The following is a 25956-nucleotide window of genomic DNA, read 5'->3' as shown; positions in this document are numbered from 1 at the left end:
AACGCCACCTGTTGCATGGTTTGTGGCTTTACAAACGATGCAGAATAAAATAAATGCAATTAAACATGCAGAAATGTTTGGTCCTACATGATATTAAATATGTTTTGTGATATTAGCCTATAATATCACCAACGAGAAGAGTTCATCAGCATTGTCCTGGGTTTATCGAATAAATGTCACTCCAATGAAGTGTTATTATGTGGTGACCCAAACAGATACACTAGTCCAGACAACAGAGTCGTCGTTGAAGTCAAAACTCAAGGCTGTGTGCGTATCGAGCTTTATCCTTTGCTAGGCAATTGGAGAATTGAGGGAAAAGCTGCTTGTTGCGTAGAAATTAAAGTAAGCGTCTACTTCCTTCCTGCTTTTTGAAGTACACTAAGCAAACAACGGCCTAGTACTACGCCAAAGCGAGGGGTTGAAGAAGTCAAGGGGTCATAAGAGCAAGTATTTTGGACACGCTGTGGGAGAAAACGTTTATTTATACTTGAACTGGCCTTCCTTTTGCTTGTGAGGGAATAAGGAGATTGTATGCTATGTGAAATCCGCTTAATTTAAGAGATGTTTAGTGTTCTGAATCGCGCTGAATTGCACTCAGTGCTGTAGACTTTCTGAACGGCTTTGAGGGTTGGACAGCCACGGGTTCGATATAGCAGGACTCCTATTAGGACGAGGTGTCTGTTAGTACAAGGTAAGACTTGCACTTACCATCTCCAATGAGTATGTTTAGTGTCATTCAAATTTTCCAAGCAAGGTGTCAGCATAAATAAAAATGTAGCTGCGTGGGTAAAATCTATTTAGATTAAACGTTCTTTATATTAAAGCTTTTTAGCCTTTATTTACACCTACACTGTTCACAAAAATAGTATTGTGAATAAGAAATACGTTATAGGCACTCTACGTAGCTATTGGCAACAAGGAAATAAGACAACAGTATTAATTGCGCACATCGGAGTAACATCAGTAAGTTGTTACTTGGTTATAACAATGTTTCAACTGTAAAGATATAGCCCAGATGATGGTGATGATGACGATGCTGGGGATAGTGATGATGATGATAACAATAATAATACATATTTGTATTAGTGTTGTTATTATTTCAAACAAGGTCAGAGAAAATATTACTAATGATAGTTACTAATTGGCATAAGGCTTATAAACTTCTGCACGTTTGCTATTGGTTTCTTTTTGCTATTAGATTAAGAGTAGCTCAAGTCGATTCGCTAAAGAATGTCATAATGGTAATGATTGAATCCCAGTATGCGTTATAACAACATTGTCAAATTGAGCTTGCAGTAAAACCCACATGGCAGCTAGAGTAACGTTAGATCACCACGTGCTTATTGTACTGGAGAGCGTTTGCTTTATGCCATGTGAACCAAGTATTGTCAAAGTTGAAAAATATATAATCACAACAAACGTAACTTGTAAATCGTCGAATATTAGTTTGATAATATCCCAATGAAATACAATCGCCACAGTACATGTGTTGTATGGACCCGATTTATCTTATCATTGATTGGCACGTCCCCATGTTTTATTCCTTTCCTCTTTTTCCCCTCATTTCGATGGAAATGCAAGGTCATAGAAAGACAGCCAGGGAGTTCAGTTAGTCAGTGCTGACGAGCATGGAGAGTTCATGGGAACCATCACAGGCGCTACTCCCTCCATAGATACTGGAAGTGTCACTTTGCCTCTGAGCAGTGTGGGTCTGACTGGGAAAAAGAGGTGCTAGGTAGACAGAAACTGACCCGCCCAGGCACCTGGCCACAGGCACAATGGTGTCCCTGTGAATGCCTGTTTCTCTTCTTACTTGGTCCACTTTAATGTTGGCTGACATCTCCTGCCTGTCTAGGCCCCCCCTTCTCTGCCTCCAGACCCTCACCATGCTGTGGGCTGATGGTGAGGACTCTGGGGGGGATTGTGTGGGGAGCCACACTGCTGCTGTTATTGAGGAATTATGCCACGTTAACCGACATTTCAGTTTGAGGTGAACAGTAGTATTTTCTACAAGGTATGTCAGTGTAAAAAGCTACTGTATGGAGAAGTGTGTCATTTTCAAAGCAACTCAAACGGTTCTAGAACCTACATCATTCACGGGAAAATCCCAAACCCAACTCTGTGGTAAAGTTAATAGGGACTCATTTTGAAATGTTAAGTCAATGTTTTGTTTGTGTGACGTACATTCACCAGGGTTGATGTTATTCTGGCTTCTGATCCAGGGTATTTCTATTCATTAGGGATCCCCATTACTCTTTCTTGGGTCCACACACATAACAAATGTACAGTGAATACATTACAGTGAATACATTACAGTGAATACTGATATGGTTTGTTGCTTTCTCTCTCTAATACTAATGGCAACAAGTAAATGTATTCTTGTGTCTCATTATCTACAGTAGAGTTTAAGTAGAAAGAGTTCAACTCTGGGTATTTTCTTAGCTAGAGAAAAAGCAAACGTATGATTATTTCTTGGAACATTGATTTGTATCTTGTAAATAGGCAAGTTATCCGCCTTGCTTTGGGAAGGAATGCTACCTTTGTGAGGGATTTGCTGGATAATATTTGTAGATCAAAGTGAAAGTCCACACGCACCAGTGGGGGAAATAAATGTTATTCGTATTCAAATGCAAGTCATAAAATCACAGCCTTTATTGAAGCTTTTACTGTCTGTGTTTTGTTTTTCCTCTTCAACAACTCTCCTCCGTAGAAGATTCAGCAGGGAATTCCACCTCTCCTCTCACATACCCCACCAAATGCTATGGTGGGGGGTAGACACCAGAGCAGCAACCAGGACTAGGGCTAGATGGGAGCCCATACTGACAGTGCCAGCCTGATACTATGGCTGCTTATGCCCTGAGCAGTCTGATTATGATGAATGGCAACAATCTGACGAGTGCGAGCAGCCCTCGGACTGGGAGGCCTGTGCTGCATGTGCCAAACCGCTCCACCTACTACAGCCCTGGTAGCCTGATTCCTGGCTCCCCTGGGGGCTCCTTCGTCTCCCCCTCCTCTCCAGGCCCCAGCAGCCCCAGGGCCCGCTCCCCCTGCCGCCACCCTGAAACCTTGGGGGAGATCGTGGGCAACTGCGTCCACCGGCTCAGCAACAATGGAGATGATGAGGCCCCCAACTGGGAGGTGAAGCGCACGGTGCAGCTCCTGCAGATCCACCAGGAGCTCCTGAATGTGGAGGTCAACAAAAAGGTGGGTCTGTTTGAGGCCCACATCTTGAGGGCCCCGTGCAGAACAGTCCCATTCTCCGAGCCCAGCCAGCCCGCCGAGGTGCCTCCCCCTAACCCCCCACAGAGAGACTGCCCTCCAAGCATTTCCAAGGAGCTCCAGAATGGGAAAGGGTGTCTCTGCTTGGAGGAGGGAGTAACAGGGAACGGCAGAGTGGAAAATAACACGACTGACCCAAATACGGAACAGGGCAGTCTGCTTGTGAACAAATCAGCAGGAACTTGGGCCCAAGCTGACAGTTCAGCAGGCAGTTATTCCCCAAGTTCACTGGGGGTTGGCAGCTTCTTGGCAGGCAGCAACAGCGAGCACCCTGTGGAGTGGGCCCAGACCTGCCTGACAAAGGCAGGAGCAGAGCCAACGGAAACCCAGCCACAAGCACCCTGGGCCAGCAGGGAGTGGAGCTGCCCAGAAGTGGGGACCACCATCCCAGCCGTCATAGTCACCGACCACGGGATGGAGGCCCAGGGAGAAGGCTGTGATCCGGGCAGTGAGCCCCAGCAGAGCCCCGGGTCATCCCGAGGCTTGAGGAAGCTATCCTCCTCCTCAGCTTCCTCCACAGGCTTCTCCTCCTCCTGGGAGGAATCAGAGGATGACATCTCCAGCGACCCGGATAGAGCCGAGGGACTGTCACTTGCCTTCCTCAACACCCAGCAGAGAGCTGTGAGTAACACACTTTCATTAAGGAACAAAGTAAAATATTATTTACTTTGTCACTTTACTTTGTTTACTTTGTCATCAATTCAACCTCTCTTTCACATTGAATGAGATTTGGCTTACATTTGGTTTATTGTTCAATGGAATAGGGACTGAAGTTGATAATACAAATGTTTAAGAAAGCTTTGGAATAATTGGACAATTCTGTTTCGCCACATTTAAGAGCATGCATTTAGGGCCGACTCTCCCATCTCTAAATGAACTTTTAAGTTCGTTAGAGGTCCTCTCTTCACCAAGCTCTTTGTCATATGGCGCTCTTGCAACAAACCGGTCGGTATCCTCCCTGAGGACCGGTTGACATTCTCACAAACAAAGGTACTTCTGTGTCCCCGTCGTCAGCCTCAGACACTTTGACTCTGAGCGCTGTTGAACGGCCTTCAAAGGGGAGGCTTAAAGCACTGTTTATAAATGAGGGGGCTGGGTATACATTACTGGAAGAGTTTGCTTGGCCATGATTTCCACCTGCTCGATTGGCAATGATTCAAGACAATGCACCGCAATTTGCTTCCCGTAAGTGTTATTACCAATAAATGTTTGTAGTGGTGAGTGTGTACTGGTGGAGGAACTGAGACATTAATTGCAATATACCTCAGAAACCGTCGGTGATAATTTGCCATCTTATAGAAACCTCCTTGGCCTGTCTACGTCTGACTCTGACTCTACGTCGGAGATGCGTCACTGGTTACCGTCATGCAGCTGGAGCACACAGACACAGGCCTTCAGTGGCAGACTAAAGTAGCAAGATAATGGGTCCTACATGACATACGGGATGTGCTCCAGGTGCACATGAGGCTGCTGAGGGGAGGACGGCTCATGATAATGTCTGGAACGGAGCGAATGGAATGGCATCAACCACATGGAAACCATGCCCTGATGGAGACAGCTTGTCTGTCGAAATTTGGGATATTAGGTTATTCAATTATTGCATCTGAGCTCCAAGAGTTTGCGGCTCTCCTTTCATTTTTCAAGTGTTCTACTCCGCTAGCCAGCACCTTGCCTAAATAGGTGTGTGTTTCTTTCTCCTCTAGATTGATGTATTTGATGCCATTCCACTCATTGCGCCCAAGTCATTACCACGAGCCTGTCCTCCCCCATTAAGGTGCCACCAACCTCCTGTGGCCAGGAGATCCATGTGATGTCTTGTCTGGTATAAACACCGGAATCAAAACACTTCATTGTGCCCATCTGGCCTGGCGATAGCAAACAAAATAAATATGTGAATGCAGAGCAGAGCGGCAAGGCCAAGATGGCCAAGATAGCCTTGAAGTTAAGTGGATGGAACTGCGCTGGTTTTGTGAAGGCTGTTTACACTGTAACGGATTTGCTTTGGAGAGGAATGTCTTGCTTTGATGTATCCATGACAGCGAGGCAGCCCTCTCTCTATCATTTCTGGCCCATGTCTGAGAAAAGTGTACGTCTCAGAAAAAGGGAAGATGCATGTAGCAAGCTAGGTGATGGCAGAACCATCACCTAGGAGACCTCTGCTTAATAATGAGAGATATTTTCTTGCACTTTATGATACACTGATCTGTAACTGATCTCTTGCAGTGAGCTCAAATAGGTGGATAAGGTGTCTGGAGTGTAGACAGGAGAAAGGGGTTTATTAGATTGAATTCTACTTTACAGTGTATTCATACTACTTTACAATGTATTCATTCTACTTTACAATGTATTCATTATACTTTACAATGTATTCATGCTACATTACAATGTATTCATGCTACATTACAATGTATTCATGCTACATTACAATGTATTCATGCTACATTACAATGTATTCATTGTACTTTACAATGTATTCATGCTACTTTACAATTAGATCAAGTTAACTGGGTGTAACTGTGTAAATAACAGGATAACTGTGTAAATAACCAGATAACTGTGTAAATAACAGGATACTGGTGTAAATAACACAATAACTGTGTAAATAACAGGATAACTGTGTAAATAACAGGATAACTGTAAATAACATGATAACTGGGTAAATAACAGGATAATGGTGTAAATAACAGGATAATGGTGTAAATAACAGGATAACTGTGTAAATAACAGGGTAACTGTGAAATAACAGGAGAACTGTGTAAATAACAGGATAACTGTGTAAATAACAGGATAACTGTGAAATAACAGGATAACTGTGTAAATAACAGGATAACGGAGAAATAACAGAATAACTGTGTAAATAACAGGATAACTGAGAAATAACAGAATAACTGTGTAAATAACAGGATAACTGAGAAATAACAGAATAACTGTGTAAATAACAGGATAACTGAGAAATAACAGAATAACTGTGTAAATAACAGGATAACTGAGAAATAACAGGAGAACTGTGTAAAAAGATCAAGACCCTCTAGGACTAGGGCTACATTATTTTGTTGATCTGAATTAGAAGAAGTTACCTGTATTCTCTCTTCTTGCTCATCAAGTTCATCACTGTATAGTATCTTCTTTATTCGGACAAATTCAAAAGTTTATGTGATTGTTAGTTTGGGACAGTACTGTTGTAGTTGAACCTTGTCCATTCCTTGGGATGTCTTCGTCACTTCTCTTCCCAACTCAACAGCTTCTACACCCAAGCCATTAAACTGCTGAACAATTCATAAAAATTGCCACCGGACAATTTACATTGACCCTTCCCCTCTTGTACACTGCTGTTACTCGCTGTTTGTTTGTTACCTGTGCATAGTCACTTCGCCCCACCTACATGTACCGATTACCTCAACTAGCCTGTACCCCTGCACACTGACTCGGTACCGGTGCCCACCTGTAATATAGCCTCGTTATTGTTATTTTTATTCTGTTACTTTTTATTTTAGCCTACTTGGTAAATATTTTCTTTTTCTTGAACTGCACTGTTAGTTAAGAGCTTGTAAGTAAGCATTTCAGGGTAAAGTCTGCACTTGTTGTATTCGGCGCATATGGCAAATACATTTTGATATGATTTGATCAAAGTTCACCGAAAGTTCCCTGGAAGAGCAATCCAGCAGGAATATGTTTGTAATCATTTAAAAAGAGGCTACCATGTTACAACATCCTGATAACACACACCTTTTAGGGCTTTCTTGGCAGGATTGAATATGCTTTGCTATTAGAGAAAGAAACAGAAGCTTAGTGAGAGATGTCATCTGTCATGTACTGGTATTCTCTCTGTACTATACATGTGAGAGAGAGAAAGAGAGAGAGAGACAGGAAGACAGCGAAGAACAGTGTCCAATAGGGAAAGGCAGCATGTTCCTCAGAAGACAAGATCATTCCTTAAGGTTTGGTTTACTTTTGATAGGGTTGATTATCACAGAATGGAATGTCCCTGGGCAGGTATCCTTGTTTACGCTCACACACTGAAAACCTCAGCTCTTCAAAACACGTCAACATGTTCTAGCATCTATCCCCTTCCTGTCCCAATCACAGAGGTGCATTTGGACAGGTTGTGTCACTCCTGTGGGAGTTTCCCTACATCTCAGGCCTATGGCTCGAGTGCCGTTCTGTAGTCAGCGTGGGTCCGGAGAAGTATACATTAGACTAAAATGATGACAACTACTGAAGTACGTACTACACCAAACCTAGGACATTATAACAGCTCCTATTAAGACAGGAGCTGTCTACTTGCCTTTGTACCAATGAGGTTTCCTAATCCCAACAACAAAAGTAAAGGAAGCGTATGATTGAAAGGTTGAATATATATTGGCTTATTATAACTTACTTACATCGTGGTCCTCTGTGGCTCAGTTGGTAGAGTATGGCGCTTGTAACGCAAGGATAGTGGGTTCAATTCCTGGGACCACCCATATTTAAAATGTACGCACAAGTGAATGTAAGTTGCTTTGGATCAAAGAGTCTGCTAAATGGCATATATTATTACTAAATGGTCTTTATAGCTCTATTGTTTATAGAATCAAGTATTCAGGTTGCTTTTTATAACCTGGATGCAGAACTAATGCTTTAGCCAAGTCCTTTGTCATGTGCTATTGAGCTGTAGTAGATTTTGGCATGACAACGAACACAACAGAGGAATTTTGCTGGGGAACAAACTGATTTGCTACCAGGCTCACTAGGCCTGTATGCCGTCGTATTAGGTGGGTCCTCTTGGCTGTGGCCGGGCATAGTGACACCGGCTCGGTCGGGGTACTGAAACCATGTCACAGTGAAATCATGTCACGGTGGTCTCCTTTTCCTGTGCCGGCCAGAGGAGGAAAGAGCCCTGCGTGCTACAGCGAGCGACTCAGAGTAGAAGTCTAACAAGGTTCTCTGCAGTGCAGATGCAGAAGGCTTGTGGTTGCCTGTTGTAACAGACCCAATAACAAGTGCCCAGAGGAGCTGTTGTCAGCACTGTGTTGCAGGCAGGCATTTCTCTAGCGTTGTAAAATAGTTCTACTGTGGTGCAATAACATTAGTCATTAGTTGGACTGACTGTTGAGCTAATATTCTATTATGACGCCAAAAATACTATTACTCACATGCCAGAATACATACATATTTAAATGATATTTTTCTCCTGGACTGTGACCAGTTCTTGTTGTACCTGACAGATTTTCATGAATTGAAGTTCAGTTCAAGTCCAGGCAGAATCCAAATGGCCAGACTCACAAGGAAGACTCGCATTGGAAACCCCATGTGGCTTTATCTGTTGTGTTAGCAGTTTGTTGTTGTTGTTGTTGTTGTTGTTGATGCTTTGGTTTTTCCTGGTCACACCAGTGTAAAGGGCTGGGTAGTCAATGAGGCTGCAGTTAACAAAATACACACGCACACACTTCTCAAACACACACACACTTTTCACACACACACAATTTGGTCATGGTTTCAATCCAACGGTAAACTTTCTAAACCCAAGTTAATTTAGGGGAAGGATCTTGAGGGCTCAGAAGCAATGGAAAAAGTAGCACTCCTGTGGTACCCTGTTGCCTGGGAGACCATGTGACGTCAAGACGGCTTCAAACAGAGAGAGAGAGAGAGAGAGCAAGAGAGAGTTAGAGAGAGAGTGAGTGTAATATTGACTTTTTATTGTTTATTTCACTTTTGTTTACCCATTTCATTTGCTTTGGCAATGTTAACATATGTTTCCCATGCCAATAAAGCCCCTTGAATTGAATTGAATTGAATTGAGAGAGAGCCGCACTGCTGGAGGGAGGGACCTGCTTTCTTATGCATGAGGCAGGAAGTGTCTTTTAGTGTATATGAGGCAGACTCTAATGCACAGCAGAGAGCTTAGCCTTGCTGGTTGCGTAGCCACGGTAGGGAAAGTACCAGTAAACTCCTAATCTGTTTGTGTTTACTAACTTATTCTGTCGACGTAGAAAAGGCATTTGCATTTCTCAAGAGGCTTGTTGGCGGTTGTACTGAACTTTTAGAAGTGCAGATGCCTTACCAGTTCTCTACTTATTCAGCCTGGTCTCATAGACTAGATGTAACATGGTAAACATACATCCAGGACACTCAAATGACTTTGATATGCTACATTTGGTATGGTTACTTGAGACATAAGCTTACTTCAGGCAAAAACAAAAAGGTTGCGTGTTCAAATCTTATCACGGACAACTTTAGCATTTTAGCTAATTAGCTACTGTACTTTGCAACTACCTAGCGTGTTAGCTAACCCTTCCCCTAACTCTAACCTTAACTCATAACCCTAACCTTAACCCCTAACCCCTAGCCTAGCTAAGCATCATCCACCTAGCTAACATTAAACAAACAAATTGAAATTTGTAACATACACTACATGACCAAAAGTATGTGGACACCTGCTCACACTCATCTCATTCCAAAATCATGGGCATTAATATGGAGTTGGTCCCTTCTTTGCTGCTATAACAGCCTCCACTCTAGATGTTGGAACAATGTTGCGGGGACTTCCATTCTGCCACAAGTTCATTAGTGAGGTCGGGCACTGGTGTTGGGCGATGAGGCCTGGCTCACAGTCGGTGTTCCAATTTAACCCAAAGGTGTTTGATGGAGTTGAGGTCAGGGCTCTGTGCAGGCCAGTCAAGTTCTTCCACACCGATCTTGACAAACCATTTCTGTATGGATCTCGCTTTATGCACAGGGGCATTCTCATGGAAAGGGCCTTCCCCAAACCTTTGCCACAAAATTGGAAGCACAGAATCGTCTAGAATGTCATTGTATGCTGTAGAGTTAAGATTTCCCTTCACTGGAACTAAGGGGCCTAGCCCAAACCATGAAAAACAGCCCATGACCATTATTCCTCCTCCACCAAACTTTACACTTGGTACTATGCATTGGGGCAGGTAGCATTTTCCTGATATCAGCCAAACCCAGATTCACCCATCAGACTGCCAGATGGTGAAACGTGATTCATCACTCCAGAGAACGTGTTTCCACTGCTCCAGAGTCCAATGGCAGCGAACTTTACACCAATCCACCCGAAGCCTGGCATTGCGCAACAGTGGTTTTAGGCTAGTGTGCGACTGCTCGACTATGGAAACCCATTTCATGAAGCTCCCAACAAACAGTTCTTGTGCTGACGTTGATCTAGAGGCAGTTTGGAACTCGGTAGTGAGTGTTGCAACCGAGGACAGTCAGTTTTTACGTGCTACGCACTTCAGCACTCGGCGGTCCCATTCTGTGAGCTTGTGTAGCCTACCACTTTGTGGCTGAGCCGTTGTTGCCCCTAGATGTTTCCACTTCACAATAACAGCACTTACAGTTGACCGGGGCAGCTATAGCAGGGCAGAAATTTGACGAACTGACTTATTTGGAATGTGGCACCATATGACAGTGCCACGTTGAAAGTCACTGAGCTCTTCAGTAAGGCCATTCCACTGCCAATGTTTGTCTATGGAGATTGCGGCGGAAATAGCCGAATACACTAATTTGAAGGGGTATCCACATACTTTTGTATATATAGTGTATCATATTTATTCCAAATTCATAACATGCTATACAAATTGCAATGCGTAATATATCATACGAAATGATGGACATCCACAAATTAATACATACCATATCATAGTAAATGGGGGAGAGACAGATGTATGTTTCATATGTTAGGTCTAACCCTGAGTCCAGGTTGATTTATTTGCAAGTTGTGTTATGAACGGTTTGAGAGAACAAGGGCCAATAGCTTGTAAGAAACTGCCACTCACTCAAAAACCTTGTGTTTAGAATTGATAAACCTGTTAGATACCCTAAGGGTAAGGTAACCCCTGTATAGTTGATGCTGCCTGCCACAATGATCTACAGTGACATGCCGAGTTGAACTCCAGCAAATAAGTAGAGAGATACTGCTTTGATGCGCTCATCCTTGAAGTGGATTCATAGCCGTTGATTCACAGCCCCTACTTGACTTTTATATCTGTAAACAACCTCTCCTCTTACTACCACAGTATACTACAGGTATAGTCTACCTAGATGAATCCTACCCCTGGCCCTTGCTTACTGTGTGCCTAACTCGCACTGTTATTGAAGAAACACAACTGGTGTACATCGAACAATTCTCATTACATAGCAAGCAAGTCATTTACCCTGCATAGAGTGGAACAGAAATGGGACATGGAGTCCTCTAGTCTAGTTTATTGTGTGCATATGCTTTCAGTCTAGGGGTGATATTTACAAGTTTCCACATGTCTGCCTCTCTCAGGGTATCAGCATAATAAAGACTGTAATGACAAGGCATGATTTTAGCAGAGGCCTGTTAAAGGATTTCCTTGTTGTTTATGGCCTATTGCCATTAACTAGCATGCTATATTTCCCCAAAAGGCGGCCTGGCCCGCAGGTGATTTTATTTGTCCCCCCCAAGTTTTCTTGGATATAAAAGACTGTAAAAACACCAGGAAATGAGCTCAATGTTTTGTTAATTGAGTATATCTGTTCCCAAGTATTGCCACTGTAATGTAGTTCGTCTGTTGTTTGTAGAGAGTCAGACCGAAATGCAGCGTGTAGGTTACTCATGACTTTTAATGAAGAATAATGCTGTACATGAAATAACTGAAAATACAAAAACAACAAACGAGTGAAACTAATACAGCCTATCTGGTGACTAACACTAAGACAGGTACAATCACCCACGAAATACAACGCGCACTCAGGCTGCCTAAATACGGTTCCCAATCCGAGACAACGAGAATCAGCTGACTCCAATTAGGAATCGCCTCAGGCAGCCAAGCCTAACTAGACACACCCCTAATAATACACACTCCCAATTAATACAAACCCCAATACGAAATACAACATATAAACCCATGTCACACCCTGGCCTACCCAAACAATTAACAAAACACAAGATACAATGACCAAGGCGTGACAGCCACACATAAATATAGTGGCATATGTGACTGTCTACTAATGTAATCAAGGTTTGAAATTATTCTGATTGGGATTGTTGCGGTCAATTTGCAGTGTGCAAATTATTTTGAATGATGTTTCGGCCCTCCGACCATCCGCTCAAAGAATTGGCCCACTGCTGAATGTAATTGAGGACCCCTTGTCCTCCAGGACTAGGTCTGTCTGTCTGATTGCCCTCTGAATGGTTACTGTTGTGCTGAGGGAAGACTAAAGCCCGGATGAGTTTAGATCATATTCTCAGAGGCTTTACACATAGTTATTACACATAGTTATTACATTCTACAGAACCTTTAACCTGAGGATTAGAGATGAAAGTAGTTATCAGCTTTAAGTAAATGCATTCTTCATCTAGTAGAAGAGTGGTGAGAGATATACCATACGGTCATATGGCTGTACAGTAATATAATACATTTTGAGTGTTTGAAGAGTGATTAGCTGCTGCTGCCTGCCACACAATGACCTACAGTGACATGCCGAGTTGAACTCCAGTAAATAAGCAGAGCGATTTGCTTTGATGCTCTCTTCCTTGAAGTGGATTCATAGAATTTGATTCACAGCCCCTCCTTGACTTGTATATCTGTAAACAACCTCTCATCTTACTACTACAGTATAGTACAGGTTAGGGCTGGGCAATATATCTCAATGTTTTCAAACTTATGGGCGATTCACGATATATATCTTGATTTATTTTCAATGTTTCAATGTAAGCCTTGTTGTACAATTAAAGGTCAAGAACACTGACCTTAAACAGTCAGCAATAATATAATGCATTCATGGCTTGTGAATTTATACCTAGGCTGAATATATTTCTTCCACAATCATAAGACCCACTAATAATCACATTATTTTATCAAAATTGTTGTACCTGTTTTTTGTTGTTGCAATAATCACTGATCTGGCTTTCAGGTTTGTCTATAAAAATGCCTTTTTTTTTGTCACACATGTAACCAGAACCATGCATAAGGCACATTCACTAATAATGTAGCAGGCATTATAGAAAATGAACACCGGTCTCTCAAGCACAAGCCCACGTTCTAGTGAGTAGCCAGATAATATTTATATTTCAAGTTTAGCCAACTTGGATCTAGGTATATTTTCACAAGCTCTGAATCCAGCTAACAAGGTAGAACAGGTGATTTGTTATCAACACACCCTTCTGTCCGTCTCCAACTGTTTGAACAGCATGCTGGCCTGTCCACTTTGTTCAGATGTTGAAATCACATTGCCTACCTTATTTCTCAGGATGAGAAAGAGTTGCCAATTCCTTCTATAATTGTTTTATGCTTATTGCACATTTATAAAACAGACTTAACAGCTACTATAACAATCTTTATTTGACGAAAATGCTGCTAGTGATACGTGGTACCGTAATGCGCGCTACAAACCAAATCTTCCAGAATGAATGTTCATTGGTACATCTGTTTTAGCAGTGTCTGCTCTGCTCAACATTTGAGGAGTTGAAACATAAACATGGTATGGTTCAAAAAGTTAACTTCTCCTGTATTACAGTAAAATAATGTCTCCATGTGTTTCGGTGTCCATATGACCAATTCTGTTGAACCAAACCTCAAATGCAAATAGTGAGTTTAAACCATTTGTCAGAGGAAGAAGTGATCTCATCTTTGTTGTTGTGAGTGGTAGGGGGAGTGGCTTAGGAGAAAGAGGCGAAGCGAGAGTTTTCACTCCTCGCCAAGTTCTGTCCAAAATAAGCCCAATGCGTTTCAATGCGCTTATTTTGAACCCAAGCTTGTCGCCTGCCTTCCTGCCTTTGGAACAACGACTCCCATTGTTGCGACGGAGACATGAGAATCACATCATTATATACAGATTGCTGGTGTTAATGGGAAGGTGCACAGCACAGATTCTGCCTCTTCGACCCTACTCTCCTCCCTTTCTGCACCCTATGACTCACACTGTCCCCTTTCCTCTTGGTCCTCCCCTCCTGCTCCATGGCTGAGAGACTCATTGCAGAACAGGGCTGCGGGCAACTGAGCAAGATTTTAGGAAAACTAAACTTCCGGATCCTTTCACTCCCTCCTCTCTACCTTCTCTTCCTCTGTATCTGCTGCTAAAGTCACTTTATACCACTCTAAATGTCAAGCTTCTAGCTTGAAACACTAGGAAACTAGTTTCCACCTTCTCCTCCCTCTTTAATCCTCCACCCGCTCACCCTCCCTCCTCCCTCTCTGTGGACGACTTTGCGGACTAAAAGAAAGTTGATGACATTTGCGCCTCATTCAGCCTTTTGAGTCCTTTGTTCCCACTCAAACATAACTACCCTACGCCTTGACCTCTTTCTCTCCTCTCTCTCCAGATGACATCTTGCGACTAGTGAGGTCTGGCCGGCCGACAACCTGCCCACTCGACCTCATTCCTTCTTCCCTCCTCCAGACCATCTCTGGAGACCTCCTCACTTCCCTCATCAACTCATCCTGACCACTGACTGCATCCTCTCTGACTTCAAAATGGCCCGAGTTGCTCCCCTCCTCAAGAAACCAACAGTCGACTCATCTGATGTCAAAACTATAGACCTGTATCCCTTCTTTCTTTTCTTTCCATAAAACCTGAGCGTTCTGTCTCTGATCAACTTTCTCATTATCTCTCTCAGAACGATCTTCTTGTCCCTAACCAGTCAGGCATCTAGATGGGTCACTCAACCGAGACTGCTCTTCTCTGTATCACAGAAGCTCTCCGCACTACCAACGCTGACTCTCTCTCCTCTGTTCTCAGCCTCCTAGATCTATCCACTGCCTTCGATACCACAAACCATCATATCCTCCTCTCCACCCTCTCAGGACTGGGCGTCTCAGGCTCTGCACACTCTTGGGTTGCATCCTACCTAGCAGGCCGCTCCTACCAGGTGACGTAGAGCGGATGTGTGTCTGCACTATGTACTCTCACTACTGGTGTCCCCCAGGGCTTGGTTTCAAGCCCTCTCCTTTTCTCTCTGTACACCAAGTCACACGGCGTTGTCATATCCTCACATGGTCTCTCCTATCATTGCTATGCGGATGACCCTCAACCACGTTTCTACTTCCCGCCTTCTGACACCCAGGTGGCGACACGCATCTATTTCTGTGTGCCTGGCAGAATTCTCAACTTGGATGTCGGCCCACATCCATGAATTCATCATCGTCAAGATCGAGCTGCTCTTCCTCCCGGGGAAGGCCTGCCCGCTCAAAGACTTCTCCATCACAATTGATAACTCCACAGTGTCACCCTCCCCGAGTGCAAAGAACTTTGGCGTGTCCGTGGACAACACCATGTAATTCTCTGCAAACATCAAAGCTCACTCCTACAGGTTCATGCTCTACAACATTTGAAGAGTATGACCCTACCTCACACAGGAAGCGGCTCAGTTCCTAATCCAGGCACTTGTCCTCTCTCGCTGGTCTACTGCAACTCACTGTTGGCTGGGCTCCCCCCTTGTGCCATCAAACCCCTGCAATGTATCCAAAACGCTCGCATGTCACCCAGTTCTCGCATGTCACCCCGCTCCTCCATACACTCCACTGGCTTCCAGTCCAAGCTACAAGACCATGATGCTTACCTATGGACCAGGAAGAGGAACCCTACACCCCAACCCAAGCACTCTGTTCTGCCACCACAGGTTTTTTGTCCCTCCCACCCCTACGGGAGGGCAGCACCAGCTCTGCCATGTTCAAGCTCTTCTCTGTCCTGGCACCCCAATCGTGGAACCAGCTTCCCCCTGGCGCCAGGACAGCAGAGTTTCTGCCCATCTTCCAAAAACATCTGAAACCCTACCTCTTCAAAGAGTATCTTTAATAATCCTCCTCACCTTTATGCCTGTGATATGTGGTTGTCGCACCTAGGTATCTTAAGATGAATGCACTAACTGTAAGTAACTCTGGATAAGATCGTATGCTATATAAAAAATAGTAAAAGTAAAATGTAAATAACTAATTGGACCTCATCTTTGCTCAGATTAAGACAGTCAGAAAGACAGATAGATTTTGTTGGCCAGTGGAATGTGTACTCTTACCTTCATAAGACCTCTCTTTTTTGTCACTTCTGCCACAGATGTGGAAAATACTGTCGCCACTAACGAGCCCCTACCACTTTCCTATCTCTCGTAGAGAGGTTCCTTTAGAGGGGTTAAAAACCACTTCCTCTCTGTGCTTGGCGCCGTGCTCAGTGGAAACTTTAACAACACCAATGAGGTGGAGGAGTCACTGTAGAACTGTGGCATGCCTTTCCTCCTGCTCAATATAGAACGCTGCCTGGGCCTCTATAGCAGAACAATAGCACGACGCAATGAAGTTGCGCACTCACCCCGCGATACGGAGCTGCCTCTTCCAGTCCCCAACTAACAAACCTGGCTGTGCTATTAATAGTGCGCATGTAGAACAGCTGGAATGGAGAAAGAGGGATGGATGGATAGATGGTGAGGGGTAGAGAAAGAGAGAGGTCTTCTGGTCCATGGCTGTCCTGAAAAGAGTGGCTGAACATTCACACCCATTCTGTCAGGGCCCCGGTATACACTGGATGCCAAAACGTTGGTTCATTCAGCTACAAATTAATATCAGGAAGTATAATAGAGTTTATGACTTAAACATGTGTGGGGACATGTATTCACTGGAGTAGATTATGTTGAGGAAAAATTGTTTAAAACCCACCATGGCTGAGACTTATTTACAGTAGGATAGAACAGTCATACAGGATTAGGTGGAGAAGGGAGGATCTGTGGGCCTTTTAGGATGGATGAAGACTGTGGAACACTTGTTCAGAGGTTATACTCAGCGTCAGCCCCCAGCCTCTGCCCTGCTGTGTTGCTTGTTTTGGTATGGTCTATCTAAACTATTTACCTCCAGCACTGGCCATGTGATTCTCATCACTGTGACAGACCATTAGATGACTGTGACTGATGCACTGAGGAGCACTTCATATCCCAATTAAGGTGGTAATATCCAAATGCCATGAGCTCGACTACAAATCACCAGTTCTCGCTCTGCTCTGAGGATTTGAGTAAGAAAAACACACTGCACATGGAGGTGTTTTGAATCTCAACGTCTTCGTCAACAGTTACTGAACGAAATTAACAGAAAAATCCCATCTATTATTGCTTGAACACAGAATGAATGCTGCCTGCCTGCCTCCCTGTCTGCTTTGCTAGGATAAAATGGCAGCTTGCTTACCTCTATTCATGCCTGACACTAGGTGAGTGATTGCTGCAGCACGTGGGAGACGGTAGTAGGAAAGTATTGTGGTTTCACGTGGTGCTAGCTGTGCTCTACTTAAAACTCAACAGAAGCTGATATGTCTTCATACCTACAGTTGAAGTCGGAAGTTTACATACACCTTAACCAAGTACATTTAAATTCAGTTTTTCACAATTCCTGACATTTAATCCTAGTAAAAATTCCCTCTTTAAGGTAGGATCACCACTTTATTTTAAGAATGTGACATGTCAGAATAATAGTGCAGAGAGTGATTTATTTCAGCTTTTATTTCTTTAATCACATTCCCTGTGGGTCAGAAGTTTACATACACTCAATTAGTATTTGGTAGCATTGCCTTTAAATTGTTTAACTTGGGTCAAACGTTTTGGGTAGCCTTCCACCAGCTTCCCACAATAAGTTCGGTGAATTTTGGCCCATTCCTCCTGACAGAGCTGGTGTATCTGAGTCAGGTTTGTAGGCCTCCTTGCTCGCAAATGTTTTTTCAGTTCTGCCCACACATTTTCTATAGGATTGAGGTCAGGGCTTTGTGATGGCCACTCCAATACCATGAATTTGTTGTCCTTTTGCCACAACTTTGGAAGTATGCTTGGGGTAATTGTTCATTTGGAAGACCCATTGCGACCAAGCTTTAACTTCCTGACTGATGTCTTGAGATGTTACTTCAATATATCCAGATAATTTTCATGGCATCTGTTTTTTGAAGTGCACCAGTCCCTCCTGCAGCAAAGCACCCCCACAACATGATGCTGCCAACCCTGTGCGTCACGGTTAGGATGGTGTTCTTCGGCTTGCAAGCCTCCCCCTTTTCCTCCAAACATAACGATGGTAATTATGGACAAACAGGTCTATTTTTTGTTTCATCAGACCAGAGGACATTTCTCCAAAACGTATAATCTTTGTCCCCATGTGTAGTTGCAAACTGTAGTCTGGCTTTTTAATGGCGGTTTTGGAACAGTGGCTTCTTCCTTGCTGAGTGGCCTTTCAGGTTATGTCGATATAGGACTTGTTTTATTGTGGATATAGATACTTTTATACCTGTTTCCTCCAGCTTCTTCACAATGTCCTTTGTTATTGTTCTGGGATTGATTTGCATTTTTCGCACCAAAGTACGTTCATCTCTATGAGACAGAATGTGTCTCCTTCCTGAGCGGTATGACGGCTGCATGGTCCCATGGTGTTTATACTTGCGTACTATTTTTTGTACAGATAAACGTGGTATCTTCAGCCATTTGGAAATTGCTCCTAAGGATGAACCAGACTTGTGGAGGTCTACAATGTTTTTTCTGAGGTTTTGACTGATTTCTTTAGATTCTACCATGATTTCAAGCATAGAGGCAAAGAGTTTGAAGGTAGGCCTTGAAATACATCCACAGGTACACCTCCAATTGACTCATATGATGTCAATTAGCCTATCAGAGGCTTCTGAAGCCATGTCATTGTTTTCTGGAATTTTCCAAGCTGTTTAAAGGCACAGTCAACTTAATGTACTGTATGTAACCTTCTGACCCACTGTAATTGTGATACAGTGAGTTAGTTACAAGTGAATTAGTCTGTCTGTAAACAATTGTTGGAAAAATGACTTGACATGCACAAAGTATAGTTTGTAACAAGACATTTTTGGAGTGGTTAAAAAACAAGTTTTAGTGATTCTAACCTAACTATGTAAACTTCCCACTTCAACTGCATTATCTGAATGTGAAGTTGGCTCAACTATTTGTCCTGTCTGTGTGGCTTGTGTTTAAATGTAGATATATTGGCTTTCATTTTTTCTTAATTTGTTGTGTTACAAAGTGCAGTTAAAATACATTTAATTGTAACGATCTACACAAAATACTCTGTAATGTCAAAGTGAAATAGAAATATTCTAATATTTGTCAAAAATAAATAAGAAAAATAAAACACTATATATATTGATTAGATACGTTTTCATCCCTCTGAGTCAGTACATGTTAGAATCACCTTTGTCAGTCTATCTAGGTAAGGATCTAAGAGCTTTTCACACCTGAATTGTACAATATTTGCATTATTCTTTTAAAAATTCTTCAAGCTCTGTCAAGTTGTTTGTTGATCATCGTTAGACAGCCATTTTCAAGTCTTGCCATTGATTTTCTAACTGATTTAGGTAAAACATGTAACTAGGCCACTCAAAAACATTCAATGTCGTCTTGGTAAGCAACTCCAGTGTAGATTTAGTCTTGTGTTTTAGGTTATTGTTCTGCTGAAAAGTAAATTGAAAAGTACATTTGTCTCCCAGTGTCTGCTGGAAAAAGTCTCGACCAGGTTTTCCTCTAAAATTTTGCCTGTGTTTAGTTCTATTCCGTTTATTTTTATCATAAAAATAACTCCCAAGTCCTTACCGATGCCAGGGCAGTAGGGTAGCCGGCAGGGTAGCCTAGTGGTTAGTGCATTGGACTAGTAACCCGAAAGGTTGCAAGTTCAAATCCCCAAGCTGACAAGGTACAAAATCTGTCATTCTACCCCTGCCCCTGAACAGGCAGTTAACCGATATAGGACTGTTCCTAGGCCGTCATTGAAATTAAGAATTTGTTCTTAACTGACTTGCCAAGTAAAATAAAGGTAAAATTAAAATACCCATAAAATGATGCAGCCACAACCATGTTTGAAAATATGAAGAGTGGCACTCAGTGATGTCCCCCAAACATAACACTTTGTATTCAAGTTCATTATTTAGCCACATTTTTTTCAGTTTTACTTTGTGTCTTATTGCAAACAGGATGCATGTTTTGGGATATTTTTATTCTGTACAGGCGTCCTTCTTTTCACTCTGTCAATTTGGTTAGTATTGTGGATTCACTACAATGTTTTTTATCCTTCCTCAGTTTTATCCTATTACAGCCATTAAATACTTATTGACTGAAAACATTTCAGATTTTCATTTTTAATTGATTTGTATAAACATAATTCAACTTTGACATTACGTGGTATTATGTGTAGGCCAGTGACAAAAACATCTAAATGTAACCTTTTACTGCAGTGGGCTAAATCATGGTCACACAATGTTTCTTGGTTTTCTTAAACAAATGTACTTTGAAACCAAAGTATACACTTCACAGACATGGTTATGGGCTTAAAGAAAAAAAAGACACCTGACCATGTGAATATTTTGAGTTGAAATGTATTCAATTTTGAGTTTGCTTCCCAATATTACACTTTATATACATCATAGAAGACTGAAATATAACAAAATAATTTGACATAGAAACAACAGATATTCTGCTGTTAAGAAAAAGTGTATTAATTATGAAATTATATATACAGTACCAGTCAAAAGTTTGGACACACCTGATCAAGTATTGCTACGCATAGATATAGTGGCATATGTGATCGTCTACTAATGTAATCAAGGTTTGAAATTATTTTGTTTTTGTGAAATACTATATCTGATTGGGATTGTTGCTGTCAATTTGCAGTGTACAAATTATTTTTAACTATATTTCGGCCCTCCAACCATCCACTCAAATGAGAATCGTCCCACTGCTGAATGTAATTGAGGACCCCTTGTCCTCCAGGACTAGGTCGGTCTGTCTGTCTATCTGATTGCCCTCTGAATGGTTACTGTTGTGATGCTGCTGAGGGAAGACTAAAGCTTGGATGAATTTAGGTCATATTCTCCGAGGCTTTACACATACAGTCAAAAGTTTGGACACACCTACTCATTCCAGGGTTGTTCTTTAATTAAAAACAATGTTCTACCTTGTAGAATAATGGTGAAGGCATCAACACTATGAAATAACACATATGGATTCATGTAGTAACCAAAAAAGTGTTAAATCAAAATATATTTTATATTTTAGATTCTTCAAAATAGCCACCCTTTGCCTTGATGACATCTTTGCACACTCTAGGCAAAATAAAACCCCAAAACATGTACAGACAAACTTGGGCTCATCAAATAATTCAAAACACATCACCTGGAGCCAAGATCTGGATGTCAATGATGTGTGTAACATTTCAGATTTTTAAGAGCACAAAGCAGTTTGAGAAAATCTGGAGAATAAATGCTTAAGATAATTACAAATTAGTTTTAAGGCTCATTTGCCAATAACCTCAATATTGAACTAACTTAGGTTGAGTATGACCAATGGCCACAATTGTCATAGATACCCAATGACATAGTGTTACGGGATTCTTCGTCAAAGGAGAGGCAGACCAATACGCAGCGTGGTTGAAGTTCATGGTTTTTTAATAAGGAAAACTATACATGAACAAACTACAAAACAATAAATGTGAAAACCCGAAACCAGTCCCATGTGGTACAAACACTGACACAGGAGACAATCACCCACAAACCCCAACACCAAACAGGCTAACTAAATATGGTTCCCAATCAGAGACAATGACTAACACCTGCCTCTGATTGAGAACCATATCAGGCCAAACACAGAAACAGACAAACTAGACACACAACATAAAATGCCCACTCAGATCACACCCTGACCAAACAAAACATAGAACATACAAAGCAAACTATGGTCAGGGTGTGACACGTAGTCTCAACTCATCTCAATATCTGGTGTTTGGCCTGGTATGACCTTATGTCTTTAACTTCACAAACCTATTCAACCTCTGTAGAATTTAGTAGACTAACTTGCATATGTAAAACGGCCTAAATAACCTAATTGAAACGGATTGATACAGCAGAAACAACTCCTCAATAGTATAGTCATGCAAATCTGTCTCTGAGTCTGGATGCAAATACCTGCCCATTTTCAGCTCTGCCAATGACAGAGTGGCCTTTGTGTCCACACATAGACATTAATGGTTCATTATGCACTGCAAATACTACACAACTGCATAAGTAACAGCTATAAGTCTTCCATCAAGGATTATGTTACTAAAAAGTAAACAATGACTAGATTTCACTTGAATGGATAGTACTGTCAGTTTTTCCCTCAAAACACATCTCTCCAGTGCTTGGCAAGGCTGCTGAGTAGGAATAATGACAGGTACTGTATATTATGTGCTTCCTAACTTTGATGGAAGTGGAGAGAATTATTGAGTCCAGAGAGGAGCAGCAGAGCTGGGGTATCCATCATCCCAGGAATACAGGAAAAGGAAGTCTCACTGGGACAAATCACCCCAAATACGTCACACCACTGGAGGAACCTCAGATACTCTCTGAAGACAACCCCAGAGAATCCTCAGGAAATGAGTTTATGTAAATAACCTACAGTGCATTCGGAAAGTATTCAGACCCCTTGACTTTTTTCACATTTGTTACGTTACAGCCTTTTTCTAAAATGGATTCATTACAGAAGTGTCCTCACCAATCTACACACAATACCCCATAATTACAAAGTGAAAACAGGTTTTTAGACATTTTTGCAAATGTATTACAAATAACAGAAATATCTTATTAACATAAGTATACAGACCCTTTGCTATGAGACTCAAAATTGAGCTCAGGTACATGTTTCCATTGATCATCCTTGAGATGTTTCAACAACTTGATTGGAGTCCACCTGTGGGAAATTCAATTGATTGGACATGATTTGGAAAGCCACACACCTGTCTATATAAGGTCCTACAGTTGACAGTGCATGTCAGAGCAAAAACCAAGCCATGAGGTCGAAGGAATTGCCCATAGAGCTCTGAGACAGGATTGTGTCGAGGCACAGATCTGGGCAAGGGTACCAAAACATGTCTGCAACATTGAGGTTCCATAAGAACACAGTGGCCTCCATCATTCTTAAATGGAAGAAGTTTGGAAACTCAAAGACTATTCTAAATTGAGCAATTGTGGGAGAAGTGAACAAGAACCCGATGGTTACTCTGACAGAGTTCCTTTGTGGAGATGAGAGAACCTTCCAGAAGGATAAACATCTCTGCAGCACTCCACCAATCAGGCCATTATGGTGGAGTGGCCAGAGCGAAGCCACTCCTCAGTAAAAGGCACATGACAGCCCGCTTGGAGTTTGCTAAAAGACACAAAGGACTTAGACCATGAGAAACAAGATTCTCTAGTTTGATGAAACCAAGATTGAACTCTTTGGCCTGAATGCCAAGCGTCTAGAGGAAACCTGGCACCACCCCTACCAGGGGATGATAGGGATGAATGTCCTTGAGTGGCCCAGCCAGAGCCCGGACTTGAACCCGATCAAAAATCTCTGGAGAGACCTGAAAATAGCTGCGCACGATGCTCCCCATCCAACCTGACAGAGCTTGAGAGGATCTGCAGAGAAGAATGGGAGAAACCTCTTAAATACAGGTGTGCCAAGCTTGTAGTGTCATACCCAAGAAGACTTGAGGCTTTATTCGCTGCCAAAGGTGCTTCAACAAAGTACTGAGTAAAGGGTCTGAATATTATGTAAATGTGGTATTGAAGTTTTTTTTTATATAAACATTTCTAAAAACCTGTTTTTGCTTTGTCAATATGGGGCTTTGTGTGTAGATTGATGAGGGAAAAATACTTTAAAATCCATTTTAGAATAAGGCTGTAACAGTTGGCTGGATGTCTTTTCAGTTGTGGACCATTCTTGATACACACGGGAAACTGTTGAGTGTGAAAAACCCAGCAGCGTTGCAGTTCTTGACACACTCAAATCGGTGTGCCAAGTACCTACTACCATACCCCATTCAAAGGCACTTAAATCTTTTGTCTTGCCCATTCACACTCTGAATGGCACAAATAAGAAATCCAATTCCCAATTGTTTCAATGCTTAAAAACCCTTATTTAACCTGTCTCCTCCTCTTCATCTACACTGATTGAAGTGGATTTATCAAGGACATCAATAAGGGATCATAGCTTTCACCTGGATTCACCTGGTCAGTCTATGTCATGGAAAGAGCATGTTTTGTACACATGGTATATTCTAGTACTTTACTTAGCCAATAGTCACACACTGAATCTTGATTCTAAAAGTAAACCACTGTGTGTTTTATGAATTTAGTGGCAGTTATAATCTGGATATGAAAATAAACAGTGATAACACTACTCTTGTACTACCAAGTGTTTACCAAGTATAGCCTAAATACACTAAAACTCCATATTAGTCCAACCCCGTCCTCAGTCATTCCTTCTCAGACAGAGCTGGGATTTAGTATGTTAACTGTGTGCTGAGCCGTACCCCAAAAACGTCCAAATGATTTTGCCGTTATCCAATACATATATGATATAGGCTACTGCATATTCCGCAAACAGAAACAAATAAATAAATAAAGCGTTTTTTTAAGGAGAGAGGCCAGCGAAGCATAGTGTGTGCGTATTGTGCAAGAGACAGGATATAAATTAGAAATGTATTAAATCAAATCAAATCAAATTTTATTTGTCACATACACATGGTTAGCAGATGTTAAATGCGAGTGTAGCGAAATGCTTGTGCTTCTAGTTCCGACAATGCAGTGATAACCAACAAGTAATCTAACTAACAATTCCAAAACTACTGTCTTATACACAGTGTAAGGGGATAAGGAACATGTACATAAGGATATATGAATGAGTGATGGTACAGAGCAGCATACAGTAGATGGTATCGAGTACAGTATATACATATGAGATGAGTGTGTAGACAAAGTAAACATGTGTTACATAAGGATGCAGTCGATGATGTAGAGTACAGTATATACATATGCATATGAGATGAATAATGTAGGGTAAGTAACATTATATAAGGTAGCATTGTTTAAAGTGGCTAGTGATATATTTACATCATTTCCCATCAATTCCCATTATTAAAATGGCTGGAGTTGGGTCAGTGTCAATGACAGTGTGTTGGCAGCAGCCACTCAATGTTAGTGGTGGCTGTTTAACAGTCTGATGGCCTTGAGATAGAAGCTGTTTTTCAGTCTCTCGGTCCCAGCTTTGATGCACCTGTACTGACCTCGCCTTCTGGATGATAGCGGGGTGAACAGGCAGTGGTTCGGGTGGTTGATGTCCTTGATGATCTTTATGGCCTTCCTGTAACAACGGGTGGTGTAGGTGTCCTGGAGGGCAGGTAGTTTCCCCTCGGTGATGCGTTGTGCAGTCCTCACTACCCTCTGGAGAGCCTTACGGTTGAGGGTGGAGCAGTTGCCGTACCAGGCGGTGATACAGCCCGCCAGGATGCTCTCGATTGTGCATCTGTAGAAGTTTGTGAGTGCTTTTGGTGACAAGCCGAATTTCTTCAGCCTCCTGAGGTTGAATAGGCGCTGCTGCGCCTTCTTCACGACGCTGTCAGTGTGAGTGGACCAATTCAGTTTGTCTGTGATGTGTATGCCGAGGAACTTAAAACTAGCTACCCTCTCCACTACTGTTCCATCGATGTGGATAGGGGGTGTTCCCTCTGCTGTTTCCTGAAGTCCACAATCATCTCCTTAGTTTTGTTGACGTTGAGTGTGAGGTTATTTTCCTGACACCACACTCCGAGGGCCCTCACCTCCTCCCTGTAGGCCGTCTCGTCGTTGTTGGTAATCAAGCCTACCACTGTTGTGTCGTCCGCAAACTTGATGATTGAGTTGGAGCGTGCGTGGCCACGCAGTCGTGGGTGAACAGGGAGTACAGGA

The 25956-nt window shown here is 42.3% G+C and overlaps 1 protein-coding gene across 1 annotated transcript in view; it reads left to right on the top strand.

The window, feature by feature from the left end:
- The first annotated feature begins 393 nt into the window (after positions 1-393).
- LOC123990784 (inositol-trisphosphate 3-kinase B-like) overlaps positions 394-25956 on the top strand; it is a 58680-nt gene continuing 33117 nt past the window's right edge. Inside the window, exons 1-2 of the mRNA XM_046291645.1 lie at positions 394-691; positions 2711-3900. Of these exons, the coding sequence (XP_046147601.1) occupies positions 2842-3900 (1059 nt within the window). The 5' untranslated portion in view covers positions 394-691; positions 2711-2841. The remainder of the gene's footprint in view (positions 692-2710; positions 3901-25956) is intronic.

This window comes from Oncorhynchus gorbuscha, linkage group LG12, assembly GCF_021184085.1.
Source record: "Oncorhynchus gorbuscha isolate QuinsamMale2020 ecotype Even-year linkage group LG12, OgorEven_v1.0, whole genome shotgun sequence".
Classification (NCBI taxonomy): domain Eukaryota; kingdom Metazoa; phylum Chordata; class Actinopteri; order Salmoniformes; family Salmonidae; genus Oncorhynchus; species Oncorhynchus gorbuscha.
Note: the sequence above shows the minus strand (reverse complement) of the source record. Positions and strands in the feature narration are given on the sequence as shown.